Source organism: Ranitomeya variabilis, chromosome 5 (assembly GCF_051348905.1).
Source record: "Ranitomeya variabilis isolate aRanVar5 chromosome 5, aRanVar5.hap1, whole genome shotgun sequence".
NCBI lineage: Eukaryota > Metazoa > Chordata > Amphibia > Anura > Dendrobatidae > Ranitomeya > Ranitomeya variabilis.
In genome coordinates, this window is record NC_135236.1 from 180,592,242 (window position 1) to 180,608,044 (window position 15,803).

The window sequence follows — 15,803 nt, forward strand, 5'->3', positions numbered from 1 at the left end:
AGATTGCATGTCCTCCATTAAGCCTGTAACATATAAGATGACCATTGGACCTACAATCCAAACAGTAATTTGGCTGGCTGCTATCTCACCCAACTGTCCCATACACATGAGCGCTCTATTAGCCAAGGGTTTCTGTTTTCTCCATGATAGAGCCACCGCCAGACATTACTGGCAGTGGCTCACTTTCTAGAGAACATAGAATTGGCAGTTCAGTATCAGACATGTTTGATTACTCTCCAAGACAATGAATTGTCTGGTGCCCTCATACACATTAGACTGTGGCCAAACCCGTTGATACCGGTGGGTTTGGCTTACAGTAGACTAATGTGCATGTGAGACTTTAGTCTGACAACAGAACCATTTACAAGGAAAAATTCTCCATCTGAAGATAGATGGACTAATACTACACAAAAACATGTCTGGAATTATTCAATACAAGAAAAGGATTCTTAGTTGAGGCAAGTCCTCCCTCAGAGCCCCCAGGGGCAAAAAGTAACAACTAAAATGTTTCACATGGATAGCCCTCTGACTTTAACAAAAACTATACAATGCTAAAAGGGTTGTCCACAATTTAGCTAGTAGTGAACTATCCTTAAGAGGGTCCGAAACACTGCACCCCCGCAATCAGCTGTTACTAGATCTTGCAGAATCCAGATGTACGCAATGAATGAAGCCGGCACAGCAAAACTCCGTACACTAGATCGTGGTCTTCTTGGGTACTGCAGCTCTACTCCTATTAATTTAACTAGGTGATGAGCTGCCATAGCCAAAAACAGCCATTGCACAGTGTACGGAGCCGTGCTGTTCCAGCTCTGTACACCGTGTACTTCCAGTGGAAGCGGGACCTGCTAACAGCTGATTGGTGTAGAACTGGTTGAGGTGCAGCATGTTAGACCTTCAATGATTGGATATTGCTGACTTATTTCTCCCCTCTACCAAGAGGTTACCCATGAGATGCCAACATCAAAAAAGAATTTTGGGCTGACAGCTCCCCACTTTAAACCATAATATTGGCTGTAGGCGATTGATTTGACAACTCAATTATAACACCTAGTGTCTTTTCTTACCAAATCTTGCAACTCTCGTAGTTGTTTCCCAGTGAGTCCCCCAATGCCCAAATCATCATCATCATCTTCTGATTGAGCAGAAGAATTGCCAGAAGATGGTCCTTGTCTGACAAAAAACTCCTCATACTGGTCCAAGAGAAGTCCATGAAGCATCCAAGCTGAAAGCTGCTTGTACATGACCCCGTGACACACGGCCAAGATCCTGAAAAAGGGCATGAGGGAAATATACAATGGTAAATATAAAATGGGCAAGTATAGCAGGAGACTGCAGCTAATGGTCAGGAATATGTTACAGTAGTTCCCTGTGAAATAGACTTGCTCCAAAATAAATAATTGTACATAGCGATTCCTGGGGTTTAAGCCTAAATGATAAAGATAGCTTAAGAGGAAGAAAAAGACTCCCAAACTGCGATTATAACAAGCTCACTGACAGATTCTAAGGTGATACATTCTGCAGCCAGCAATATTCTGATAGCGGCTGATGAAGCTAAATAATTAAAAATACAGATACAGGGATAATCTGCATGATTGGAAGCGAGCAGCTGCAGAGAGAATATAACCTAATCTTCTCCCCGTAGCTGCAGCATTAAAGGGGTGGTCCAAAGTCTAAATTAATTTTCATCCCAAATCCTTATTTAATGCCAAAATCTAAACATTTTCTTTAAAAAAATCCCTATCCTACTGTAACTACACTATCTTACTGGTTTTCTCCCCCCCCCCCCCCCCCCCCCTTCCTTATTGATGACGATTCGTTCAAGAATCCTACTGCATGCTGGGATACTGAGAAAAAAAAATTAAAAATCATCAATGACACTTGCACGTGCACAATGGCAGCACACTCTGTTGCCAGATCAGTTCAGCAGTAACAAGCCGGCAACAGAGCGCTGGCAGAATACCTGGCATGTAGTGTCTCTTGCGAGAGGTGGGGAACTGGTCTCTGTATGCCGGGTATTCTGATACCACTCTGTTGCCGGCTTGTTAATGCTGATCTGAGCCAGCAACAGAAAGCACGCTGTCATTGTGCATATCACGCAGGGACCAGCCCAGCCCCTGAAAGTCACAGATGACGCTTTGCTTCATTGAGGGGGCACTGCCTGCTGCAGTAACCACAGCCTCGGCCACCTGATGATGCATGTTCGAGTATCACAGCATGCACAGGGATTCTTCAACAAAGCATCAAAAAAGAAATGGAAAAAAAAGGAAAAGCAGTTAGATAGTGTAGTTATGGAAGGATGGAACATTTTTAATTCAAGTATATTAGAAAGTAGTTTAGATTATGGTATTAAATAGATAGGGTTTTAGGATGAAAATTAATTTGGACTTTGGACCACCCTTTTAAGCCTGGCAAATAGGAGATTAACGTTATTTACCTGCAGATTACCACTATATCTGTAGATAATTAGCTTTTCTGGACATGACAGATTGCCTTTAATATTAGTGCTATTATATATGTCAAAAGTTTCTCTGGTATTCCCGTTAGATAAGAAGTTTAGGTATTCAAGGTAGAGGAAAATATGTGCTCCCCTATTAACCCCAATGGCACAAAACAATATTGTGCTATTTTGCTAATAGTAGCAAATAAGGAATACAGAGGACACAAAGCTACTAGTCTGCTGTACTCGCCCCACTAAAGACCTGATGGCTGATTATTGTGTATACCAGTTAGCAATCCTTCCATCACACAGTGGGGAGGGAGATATGATCTCTCACATCCTGAATTCAGTGGACTATGAATCCAGTGTGTTCTTTGCTTGCACCCATTTGCCAAGCAGCTTGACGCACCAGAAACGGGTGGTATTTTTATTGTGGATACAGGAGATCTTTATGTCAGTGGCAGAAACCCTATTAGTGCTTTGGACAGGATTGGATGAGGCATTACTGGTGAGCTGGACTTTGTTTCTTTATATATTTTTTATGCCAGAGAGAGTAAATCTATAAATCTTTATATCGCCCTTACAAATGGCAGCATATTCAGGTGGCAGAAACTATATGGTGGGAAAATATTTTCTAATATATTTATAGCATGTGAATGGTTTCCTTACTTTTCTAGCGCACTGCGGACTGGAGGAAGTCCCCCACAGCTGTGCTTGTAAACCGTTTCCAAAAGTTGGCAGCCATGAATCTAGTGAAAGAAAGGGATCTGTAGTTATGGCAAAACGTAGAAGATGGGTATATTAACCAGTTACATTCATGCTGCCTAGTTATTATAGCACAGCACTCACTGCAATTGTATTGGGCAGCATGGACCCTTGCTCTGTACACTTCACCATCACCAGGAAGAGTCCTGTTCTGACGAGAAGTTTTCAGTCTTCCAAAAAATGACAACATGGCCACAATTTCATCTTTCAACAATACCTGAATAGTAGGAGCAATCCATGCTCCCATCTCAACTAATAGGTGGGCAGGTTTACCATTAAAGAGTCTAATAAAGCCTGGCTATAATTAATATGAGAAGATCCGTTCATAGCTAAAAGGAGAATATCAGCATGGAGATCTGTAAAGAAGCCTAGCCTGGATACATTTTGCATTTCCATAATCACCATAGAAAGAAATAATTACTTTCTGCAGCCGCTATTTACATGGCCAGTGCTTAGAATTAACACTGCAATGCACTACTAGAAAACAAGTATTACAGTATACTGTCCATTTTACAGAAATTCAGAATTTAGAGAAAATCACAAGGGCAAAATTAGGACTTTAAAAAGAGGCTTCCAAGTGTGTTGGTGCCCATGAAAAAGATGGAAAGCAAACCCTCCTTCCCCCTACAGCCCTGATTACACTCACTATAACAACTTTCTATGTATAGTACATCCCATTTTTTAGAAGTGGTGGATTATAGGTTAGTGGACGTAGAATGGCTTATGACTGAAGAAGACCATAGAGGTTTTTTTGCTAGAGATCCACAAACGCTGATGTTCTAGAAGTCTGAAAAGAGCTAGATAACATTTTGCCCGCAGCCACCATTAGCGTTCGTATGGAGGTTAATGTAACCTCCACTGAACTCAAGAGCAAATCTGATTTGTGACTTCATATTTTCCCCTGAAGTGCTCAGGGGCTGGGTTTTGGGTACTACTGGTATACACTCTATATCATTTCTGCAGTGAATTTCTTGCAGTTTGTACTGTTCATTTAGTATGAAGGAACGGTTAAATGGACAGGACATTCCATATTGTGCTCCATTTCATAATTTCCCTGACATATTAGAGGAAAGAACTTCCTGATGAGTCCCTCAGTGACTAACATTGTACAGTGCAGAAGAGGACCTACACACAATGGACAAATATCCAGGCTACATATCACACTTCCCTCCATTTCTACCTGCAGCATGAGAAGGAGCGGCCATCACTATGGGTAGAACATCATTACAATACCTTCTGGCTCTTTATCTGTTCCACCACAATCATTACTGATGGAAAAAGGAGATGAAACTGAAAAACAGGAAACATGGAAACAATAGATCATCAGAAAATTGATCCATCCATAGTCTGGATGATCAATCAGATTAATTTGATGAATTTGTCATTTCAGATACACAGATTCTGATTTTAAGCATCTCTGTATTCGTGGAATATAACCCATCATTGGGACCCACAGTGTGGCAACTGTCTGTACTCGTCCTTCCTGCAGTCGTCTCCTCGTGTTTGTACCCTAGGAGTGTTACTTTTGTGTTGAGCCAAGTTGGGTCCATGCCTGCTCTTCTCATATACCATGTTTTGGAGACCTGCTGGGTCTGATACCCATGTTCCCAACTCCTCTCCCTTCTGGTGTCTTCTGCTGGTGGACCCAGCAGTCTATGAGGGCCATAGTCGTTCCGTATAGGTCATAATCAACTTGAGCCAGGAGGCCATACCAAAAAGTCTTACTCCACTATGGATTATAAAGGTGAAGCCGACACTTCTATATCACTGCATGTCTAAGAGAGAGGACTACCTGTCCAGCTGCCAGCGCTCACCGTTATGGCCTACACTCAATCATCACTAACACATCTTAGATCAGCTATATCAGTGTGTTATTTAATGGTAGAAAGGAGATGTGTGATAGTTGTAAGGCTGGATAATTTATAAGTGATTTACAGTCATTATTTATCATGCTTGTGTCTTAGTATTCTTTTAGCTTGTCTAGACAAAAAAAAACACAAGGAAATTCAGATTACTAACGAAAATGGTTATTAAGATAGGAAAAAATGAAATTTTAACATTAGGCTTAAGGAAAGCCAAGTAACCAAAGACTACTAATATTGCCGTAAAATAAACATAATACGTAACACATATCAGCTTAAAAAGGTAGCAGATAGATAAGGCATATAAAGTATTAACACATAGAATGTGCCAGGGTAGATGAGCATTATTATTATTATTACTCTGCTTTGCTTATATAGCACCATCAAATTCTGCAGCGCTTTACAAACATTATCATCACTGTCCCCATTGGAGATCACAATGTACGTTCCCTATCAGTATGTCTTTGGAGGGTGGGAGGAAAACTGGAGAACCCGGAGGAAACCCACGCAAACACGGGGAGAACATACAAACTCCTTGTAGATGTTGTTCTTGGTGGGATTTGAACTCAGGCTCCCAGATCAGCAAAGCAACAGTGCTGTCCACAGGAATGTAAATGTACAAGTCAGATCTAGAATACACGGGTGACTGGCAGAACATCAGCAATGCCTATATATGCCCATTAAAGTCTCTTGCCGACGGTTTGGCACCTTCCCAAAGCACATTCTGTACAAGTCTCGTGTGCTGCCTCCCTTACTGCGTGACCCATCTGTTTTAACCCTGTTTTGTATTAACCCCTTCATGACCTTGGGATTTTTCGTTTTTCCGTGTTCGTTTTTCACTCCCCTCCTTCCCAGAGCCATAACTTTTTTATTTTTCCGTCAATTTGGCCATGTGAGGGCTTATTTTTTGTGGGACGAGTTGTACTTTTGAACGACATCATTGGTTTTACCATGTTGTGTACTAGAAAACGGGAAAAAAATTCCAAGTGCGGTGAAATTGCAAAAAAAGTGCAATCCCACACTTGTTTTTTGCTAGGTTCACTAAATCCTAAAACGACCTGCCATTATGATTCTCCAGGTCACTACGAGTTCATAGAAACCTAACATGTCTAGGTTATTTTTTACCTAAGTGGTGAAAAAAAATTCCAAACTTTGCTAAAAAAAAAAAATTATAAAAAATTGCGCCATTTTCCGATACTCGTAGCGTCTCCATTTTTCATGATCTGGGGTCGGTTGAGGGCTTATTTTTTGCGTGCCGAGCTGGCGTTTTTAATGATTCCAATTCGGTGCAGATACGTTCTTTTGATCGCCCGTTATTACATTTTAATGCAATGTCGCGGCGACCAAAAAAACGTAATTCTGGCTTTTCGACTTTTTTTTCTCGTTACGCCGTTTAGCGATCAGGTTAATGCTTTTTTTTATTGATAGATCGGGCGATTCTGAACGAGGCGATACCAAATATGTGTAGGTTTGATTTTTTTTTTTATCGATTTATTTTGATTGGGGCGAAAGGGGGTTGATTTAACCCCTTCACCCCCAAGGGTGGTTTGCACGTTAATGACCAGGCCAATTTTTACAATTCTGACCACTGTCCCTTTATGAGGTTATAACTCTGGAACGCTTCAATGGATCTTGGCAATTCTGACATTGTTTTCTCGTGACATATTGTACTTCATGTTAGTGGTAAAATTTATTCGATATAACTTGCGTTTATTTGTGAAAAAAACCGAAATTTGGCGAAAATTTAGAAAATTTTGCAATTTTTCAACTCTGAATTTTTATGCCCTTAAATCACAGAGATAGGTCACGCAAAATACTTAATAAGTAACATTTCCCACATGTATACTTTACATCAGCACAATTTTGGAACCAAAATTTTTTTTTGTTAGGGAGTTATAAGGGTTAAAATTTGACCAGAAATTTCTCATTTTTACAACACCATTTTTTTTTTAGGGACCACATCTCATTTGAAGTCATTTTGAGGGGTCTATATGATAGAAAATAACCAAGTGTGACACCATTCTAAAAACTGCACCCCTCAAGGTGCTCAAAACCACATTCAAGAAGTTTATTAACCCTTCAGGTGTTTCACACGAATATTTGGAATGTTTTAAAAAAAATGAACATTTACCGTATATACTCGAGTATAAGCCGACCCGAGTATAAGCCGACCCCCCTAATTTTGCCACAAAAAACTGGGAAAACTTATTGACTCGAGTATAAGCCTAGGGTGGAAAATGCAGCAGCTACCGGTGAATTTCAAAAATAAAAATAGATGCTCCATACTGTTCATTATGGCCCCATAGCTGTGCCATATAGTGCTCTGCACCATTATTGCCCCATAGCTGTGCCATACAGTGCTCTGCACCATTATTGCCCCATAGCTGTGCCATATAGTGCTCCGCACCGTCCATTATTGCCCCATAGCTGTGCCATACAGTGCTCTGCACCATTATTGCCCCATAGCTGTGCCATACAGTGCTCTGCACCATTATTGCCCCATAGCTGTGCCATACAGTGCTCTGCACCATTATTGCCCCATAGCTGTGCCATACAGTGCTCTGCACCATTATTGCCCCATAGCTGTGCCATATAGTGCTCTGCACCGTCCATAATTGCCCCATAGCTGTGCCATACAGTGCTCTGCACCATTATTGCCCCATAGCTGTGCCATACAGTGCTCTGCACCATTATTGCCCCATAGCTGTGCCATACAGTGCTCTGCACCATTATTGCCCCATAGCTGTGCCATATAGTGCTCTGCACCATTATTGCCCCATAGCTGTGCCATATAGTGCTCTGCACCGTCCATAATTGCCCCATAGCTGTGCCATACAGTGCTCTGCACCATTATTGCCCCATAGCTGTGCCATACAGTGCTCTGCACCATTATTGCCCCATAACTGTGCCATATAGTGCTCTGCACCATTATTGCCCCATAGCTGTGCCATATAGTGCTCTGCACCGTTCATTATTGCCCCATAGCTGTGCCATATAGTGCTCTGCACCATCCATTATTGCCCCATAGCTGTGCCATATAGTGCTCTGCACCATTATTGCCCCATAGCTGTGCCATACAGTGCTCTGCACCATTACTGCCCCATAGCTGTGCCATACAGTACTCTGCACCGTCCATTATTGCCCCATAGCTGTGCCATATAGTGCTCTGCACCATTACTGCCCCATAGCTGTGCCATACAGTGCTCTGCACCATTGCCCCATAGCTCTGCCATATAGTGCTCTGCACCGTCCATTATTGCCCCATAGCTGTGCTGCTGCAATAAAAATAATAAAACACATACTCACCTCTCTTGCAGCTCCTCGGCGCCATCTTCCCGGCGTCTCTCTGCACTGACTGATCAGGCAGAGGGCGGCGCGCACACTATATGCGTCATCGCGCCCTCTGACCTGCACAGTCAGTGAGGAGAGAGAGACGCCGGGAAGATGGAGACAGCGCCCGGCGTGTGGAACGCGGACAGGTGACTATGTAATACTTACCTGCTCCCGGCGTCCCGCTCCTTCCCCCTGCCTGTCTTCGGTGCTGCAGCCTCTTTCTCTATCAGCGGTCACCGGCACCGCTTCATTAGAGAAATGAATAGGCGGCTCCGCCCCTATGGGAGGTGGAGCCGCCTATTCATTTCTCTAATGAGCGGTCCCACGTGACCGCTCAGGGGAAGAGGCTGCGGCACCCGGAGACAGTGGGACGGGCAGGGGGAGCGACAGGATCGCCGGGACTAGGTAAGTATATGACAGTGCTCACCCGCCGACCCCACCACCGATCATGACTCGAGTATAAGCCGAGGGGGCACTTTCAGCCCAAAAATTTGGGCTGAAAATCTCGGCTTATACTCGAGTATATACGGTAACTTTTTTTCACACAAAATTTATTTCAGCTCCAATTTGTTTTATTTTACCAAGGGTAACAGGAGAAAATGGACCCCAAAAGTTGTTGTACAATTTGTCCTGAGTACGCCGATACCCCATATGTGGGGGTAAACCACTGTTTGGGCGCATGGCAGAGCTCGGAAGGAAAGGAGCGCCATTTGACTTTTCAATGCAAAATTAACTGGAATTGAGATGGGACGCCATGTTGCGTTTGGAGAGCCCCTGATGTGCCTAACATTGAAACCCCCCACAAGTGACACCATTTTGGAAAGTAGACCCCCTAAGGAACTTATCTAGATATGTGGTGAGCACTTTGACCTACCAAGTGCTTCACAGAAGTTTAGAATGCAGAGCCGTAAAAATAAAAATCATATTTTTTCACAAAAATGATTTTTTAGCCCCCAGTTTTGTATTTTCACAAGGGTAACAGGATAAATTGGACCCTAAACGTTGTTGTCCAATTTGTTCTGAGTACGCTGATACCCCATATGTGGGGGGAACCACTGTTTGGGCGCATGGCAAAGCTCGGAAGGGAAGGAGCGCTATTTGGAATGCAGACTTGGATTGGTCTGCAGTCGTCACGTTGCATTTGCAGAGCCCCTGATGTACCCATACAGTAGAAACCCCCCACAAGTGACCCCATATTGGAAACTAGACCTCCCAAGGAACTTATCTAGATGTGTTGTGAGAACTTTGAACCCCCAAGTGTTTCACTACAGTTTACAACGCAGAGCCGTGAAAATAAAAAAATCCTTTTTTTTTTCCCACAAAAATGATTTTTAGCCCCCCAAATTTTTATTTTCCCAAGGATAACAAGAGAACTTCGACCCCAAAAGTTGTCCAATTTGTCCCGAGTACGCTGATACCCCCCCCATATGTTGGGGTAAACCCCTGTTTGGGCGCACGGGAGAGCTCGGAAGGGAAGGAGCACTGTTTTACTTTTTCAACGCAGAATTGGCTGGAATTGAGATCGGACGCCATGTCGCGTTTGGAGAGCCCCTGATGTGCCTAAACAGTGGAAACCCCCCAATTCTACCTGAAAACCCTAATCCAAACACACCCCTAACCCTAATCCCAACGGTAACCCTAACCACACCCCTAACCCTGACACACCCCTAACTCTAATCCCAACCCTAATCCCAACCGTAAATGTAATCCAAACCCTAACCCTAACTTTAGCCCCAACCCTAACTTTAGCCCCAACCCTAACCCTAACTTTAGCCCCAACCCGAACCCTAACTTTAGCCCTCAACCCTATCCCCAACCCTAGCCCCAACCCTAGCCCTAACCCTAGCCCTAACCGGAAAATGGAAATAAATACATTTTTTTAATTTTTTTATTTTTCGCTAACTAAGGGGGTGATGAAGGGGGGTTTGATTTACTTTTATAGCGGGTTTTTTAGCGGATTTTTATGATTGGCAGCCGTCACACACTGAAAGACGATTTTTATTGCAAAAAATATTTTTTGCGTTACAACATTTTGAGACCTATAATTTTTCCATATTTTGGTCCACAGAGTCATGTGAGGTCTTGTTTTTTGCGGGACGAGTTAACGTTTTTATTGGTAACATTTTCGGACACGTGACAGTTTTTGATCACTTTTTATTCCGATTTTTGTGAGGCAGAATGACCAAAAACCAGCTATTCATGAATTTCTTTTATGGGAGGCGTTTATACCGTTCCACGTTTGGTAAAATTGATAAAGCAGTTTTATTCTTCGGGTCAGTACGATTACAGCGATATCTCATTTATATCATTTTTTTTATGTTTTGGCGCTTTTATACGATAAAAGCTATTATAGAAAAAATAATTATTTTGGCATCGCTTTATTCTGAGGACTATAACTTTTTTATTTTTTTGCTTATGATGCTGTATGGTGGCTCGTTTTTTGCAGGACAAGATGACGTTTTCAGCGGTACCATGGTTATTTATATCTGTCTTTTTGATCGCGTGTTATTCCACTTTTTGTTCGGCGATATGATAATAAAGCGTTGTTTTTTGGCTCTTTTTTTTTTTCCTTACGGTGTTCACTGAAGGGGTTAACTAGTGGGACAGTTTTATAGGTTGGGTCATTACGGACGCGGCGATACTAAATATGTGTACTTTTATTGTTTTTTTTGTTTTTTTAGATAAAGAAATGTATTTATGGGAATAATATATATATTTTTTTCTTTATTTAGGATTTTTTTTTTTTTTTTTTTTTTTTTTTACACATGTGGAAATTTTTTTTTTTACTTTTTTACTTTGTCCCAGGGGGGGACATCACAGATCGCCGATCTGACAGTTTGCACAGCACTCTGTCAGATCGGCGATCTTACTTTCATCGGAGCAGGATGCTCTGCAGCCTGCTCCGGACCCGGAAGTACTCCCTGCAGGACCCGGATGCAGTCCCGCAGCCATTTTGGATCCGGGGACTGCAGGGAGGAGACGCTCGGTACAAGGTGAGTACATCACCTTGTACCGATCGTCTCAGGGAAGCACGCAGGGAGCCCCCTCCCTGCGCGATGCTTCCCTGTACCGCCGGTACACCGCGATCATGTTTGATCGCGGTGTGCCAGGGGTTAATGTGCCGGGGGCGGTCCGTGACCACTCCTGGCACATAGTGCCGGATGTCAGCTGCGATAGTCAGCTGACACCCGGTCGCGATCGGCCGCGCTCCCCCCGTGAGCGCGGCCGATCGCATATGACGTACTATCCCGTCGGTGGTCATACGGGCCCACCCCACCTCGACGGGATAGTACGTCAGATGTCAGAAAGGGGTTAAACTTTTATATTTTTTTTATTTTTTTCATATTTTTTTTAACTTTTTTTTTTTTTACTTTTGCCATGCTTCAATAGCCTCCATGGGAGGCTAGAAGCAGGCACAGCACGATCGCCTCTGCTACATAGCAGCGATCTGCTGTTCGCAGCTATGTAGCAGAAAATCAGGTGTGCTGTGAGCGCCGACCACAGGGTGGCGCTCACAGCTGCCGGGGATCAGTAACCATAGAGGTCTCAAGGACCTCTATGGTTACAATGGAGAAGCATCGCCGACCTCCGATCATGTGACGGGGGTCGGCGATGTGCTCATATCCGGCCGCCCGGCCGGATGCGGTAGTTAAATGCCGCTGTCTGCGTTTGACAGCGGTATTTAACTAGTTAATAGCGGCGGGTGAATCGCGATTTCACCCGCCGCTATTGCGGGCACATGTCAGCTGTTCAAAACAGCTGACATGTCCCGGCTTTGATGTGGGCTCACTGCGGAGCCCACATCAAAGCAGGGGATCTGACCTCGGACGTACTATCCCGTCCGAGGTCAGTAAGGGGTTAACTTTCTCAACAGATCTATATTTTTAGCTGTCTAGCAGTTTTTTTTGTGTTAGGGTGTTTGCAAACGTTGCATTTTTGTTGCATTTTTTCTGCACAGTTTTGTCACAAAACCTGAATAATTTCCTAGCAGCAGGAAAAGTGAATGAGATTCCTGAAGTCTCATGCACACGTTGATTATTTTTTCCTAAATCATTCTTTTTCTTGCAGATTTATATCTACAGCATATACATTATTGCAACTGATTTCACCCATACTAATGAATTGGGGGGATAGGGTAGTGAAAATAATAATATTTAAAAAAGAAAAATCTGCAACAATAAAACCTAAAAATAAAATGACAAAAACATAATTTTTTCCTGCCAACACATCAAGATTTCCAGAAGAATTTCACTAAACGTGTGCACACATAACCTTAGATGTATATCTACTGATGAGGCTGTAGCAATACATTATATTCTATTCTCATTATAATATTATATACATACATATATATATATATATATATATGTTATACCCACGACTTATGCGATGTGAAGCATTTTGCGATCATGTATACTGCATGTGCATATATATCCCCAAGAAAAGTATGTTTATATATTTATTTTTATTTTCTGTTTGCATACTTTTACTTTTACAACTGTGAAACAAGTGGTGCTTGGTATGTAATATTAACGGATTAAAAAGCCCACGCTGGTTAATGTGCCTTCTGTTACATGAACTCACCTGATCAAGGGAGTAGTTAATGTGGGATATTGAAAGATGAGGATCGGCCAAGAACTGTATAAGAAAAAAAAAAAAATAGAGAAGACAAGAAGATTCATTTCTTTGGAAGTTTAATGTATGTTTAACTTCTAACCCCCTACAGGACCAAGACAACAAAAAAAGAATACAGCGTGAAGAAGGTACAGAAATAATTACAGTATTTTCCAGACTGGAAGTCTTAGTTTTTAGCAAGAAAAAAAAAAAATCTTTCAAAAAAGTTGTTGCATTTTCCAGAACGGAGGCAGTGGGAATGGCCACCACAATGGACTTCTCTCCAGCTCTGAAAGTGCACACACACACACACACACCTGGATAGAAGAAAGAAACATGGCCCGATCCCCCCCAGAAACCGTTCAAAACTACAAAGTGATTTACTTTGTAAACAAAAGAATATTGTTCCAGTACAGGAGTCATTCATTTGTCAGAAATTGTCTTACAGTTGCCTCCTTTGTAGCTGGATTAAAAAACAATCTACATAACTAGTTTTTCCGGCCCTCAATAAAACAGACAGCAAATGGTTTTGTTTCTTTTAAACATATGAAAGGATCTTCTCAGGTTGGAATGCCATTCCTTATCCTCGGAGGAGCCTTGTTAATGGAGCGGCGGTCCATCACCCCCTCCACTGCAATCATTCTCTGGGGGACTGCAGTAGATTGCCGAGTGCTGCACTCAGATGGTCTTCAGCACTCTCGTATGAATGAATGGTGCCAGTGGTGAGAATGGTCAACCTGCGCTCTGTTCACACAGGGGTTTTCAGAGCTCCGGTCAACAAGATCGCTGGCGGATCCTGCAGTCAGACCCTCAATGATTGGGAAGTTTATCTCCTATACGATAGATTAGGGGTAACTAACATTTTAGAATACTCCTATACATCTGGTGGAAACAGATCACCACAATACATTCCACCGGTTTATGAAACGTCTGTAACAGTCAGTTTTTTTCTCATATGTATCTCCCATGGCAGAGGAAAAAGTAATAGAGCATATGATTGATTGACATAGGGCTGAGCAAGTAATAATGGTGCATCTCTGAGACCCCCATAAATTGGCAGAGTGGCGGACTCGCATGGCATGTTAGAAAGAAGTAGATGAGGTGGAGAGGTGGGCACGTACAAATGTGGATATCTTCATTCTCATTTATGGGCTTAGTAAAGGTTCATGTGTTTCAGCAACTCATATTAACCATGTTTAGGAAAGCCACAGTCATGGCACCTTGCATCCTGGATTGCAGATGAGGGAGGAGGTGACCCCCAGACACATACACAAAATGTGGGAGCCTTGGAGAGGGAACCAGCATCTAAAAGTCTTAGATGATAATTCCCCTTTACTGTAAATGGGAATTAGTAATAAGTGTTATTGTGGCCCTTGGACCAAAAAGTTTGGCACCCAACACTAAATACATATCTCATCTATTCAATGGTAATAAATGTATTCTTGCTGGTGGTCTGAGCACTGAGACCCCTACAAATCTCCATAGAGGTATGACTAGTGAGGTAGTATGCATACATGATCACCACTCTACTCACTATCAATAGGGCTAGTGAAGATGGCCAAGTGCTGGAGAAGAAAAAGGACAACCCATCTCATTCGCAGAGACGCAAGAGCAACAAACATCTGATAATACAAGTCTACTACACAGTATTTCTAATCCACATGCCTTGGCAGAATTAGAGTTTACCCCTCGCAGCATGTTATTCCATCCTGCAGCAACATTAAGAAAAAACTGAAAACACGATCTGTTGGTGGCTCTTGCGGACTGAAGTTGGGGGCCACTGCTCTGAACAATGTGTTACCAACAATTCACAGAACTAATTGTTCAGTAGAAATCTGGTTTTTAAGTTCATAGACCTCCCAAAAGATACTTTCTTGATGTGCTCCTAGCACATATGCACACATTAGGCTACTCTCACACTAGCGTTAACTGCATTCCGTCACAATGCGTCGTTTTGCCGAAAAAACGCATCCTGCAAAAGTGTTTGCAGGATGCGTTTTTTCACCATTGATTAACATGAAGCGACGCATTGTGACGGATTGCCACACGTCGCACCCGTCGTGCGACGGATGCGTCGTGCAGTGGCGGACCGTCGGGAGCAAAAAACGCTACATGTAACGAGCCCGACGCTAGTGTGAAAGTAGCCTAACACTATGGTGTTGTTTTAGTGATGCGGTGGAAAGCAGAATACCTGGAGGAAATCATATAAACTGAAACCCAGGTTACTGCAGCAAGGTAAGTGTCCTGACCACTGAGCCACCCTGCTGTGCCAATACACCACATGCCCCCAGGGACTTCCATCAGAGGGTACTTATTTGTGTAGGTTTATGGAGATCTGAAGACACATACAATCATATCATTACTACTACCTCTTGCTCCAAGTCTAACAAAGACTGTCTGTAAGGCTGAAGAATTGATTCCAATCCTCTGCAAAAAGCCCTCAAGTAAATTCCATGCAATCCAGTCTGCCCGGGCTGGGAAGGGTGGTGATCCTGGAAGAGAAGAACACATTTTAATATTAATGCATTTATCACATATGCATATACAATGTATTTGTTAACATTTTCTTAGGAAAAACTTTTCATTGATTGATGGAAGCCATACAAAGCAATAAACTCACTCGTAAGAATGAAATGCCCTGTTGAGTGCAGCGTACTACAATACTACAAGTACTACAGTGCGCAGGCGCCAGGAAAGGTCAGAGAGGCCCAGCGCCTGTGCACTGCAGTACTTTGCTCTGCCCTCAGCAGGGCAAATCAGTAAGCCTGCGCCGGAGCCATGACAGGAAG

At 42.8% G+C, this 15,803-nt stretch overlaps 1 protein-coding gene across 1 annotated transcript in view; it reads right to left on the bottom strand.

Annotated features, from left to right (window-relative positions):
* The window catches only part of TUBGCP4 (tubulin gamma complex component 4), a 66,951-nt gene that overhangs the window by 33,244 nt on the left and 17,904 nt on the right, over window positions 1-15,803 (bottom strand). Inside the window, exons 3-7 of the mRNA XM_077263611.1 lie at window positions 15,384-15,506; window positions 12,985-13,038; window positions 4,439-4,495; window positions 3,110-3,189; window positions 1,068-1,269 (exon numbers count right to left, since the gene is read on the bottom strand). Coding sequence (XP_077119726.1) covers window positions 1,068-1,269; window positions 3,110-3,189; window positions 4,439-4,495; window positions 12,985-13,038; window positions 15,384-15,506 — 516 coding nt within the window. The remainder of the gene's footprint in view (window positions 1-1,067; window positions 1,270-3,109; window positions 3,190-4,438; window positions 4,496-12,984; window positions 13,039-15,383; window positions 15,507-15,803) is intronic.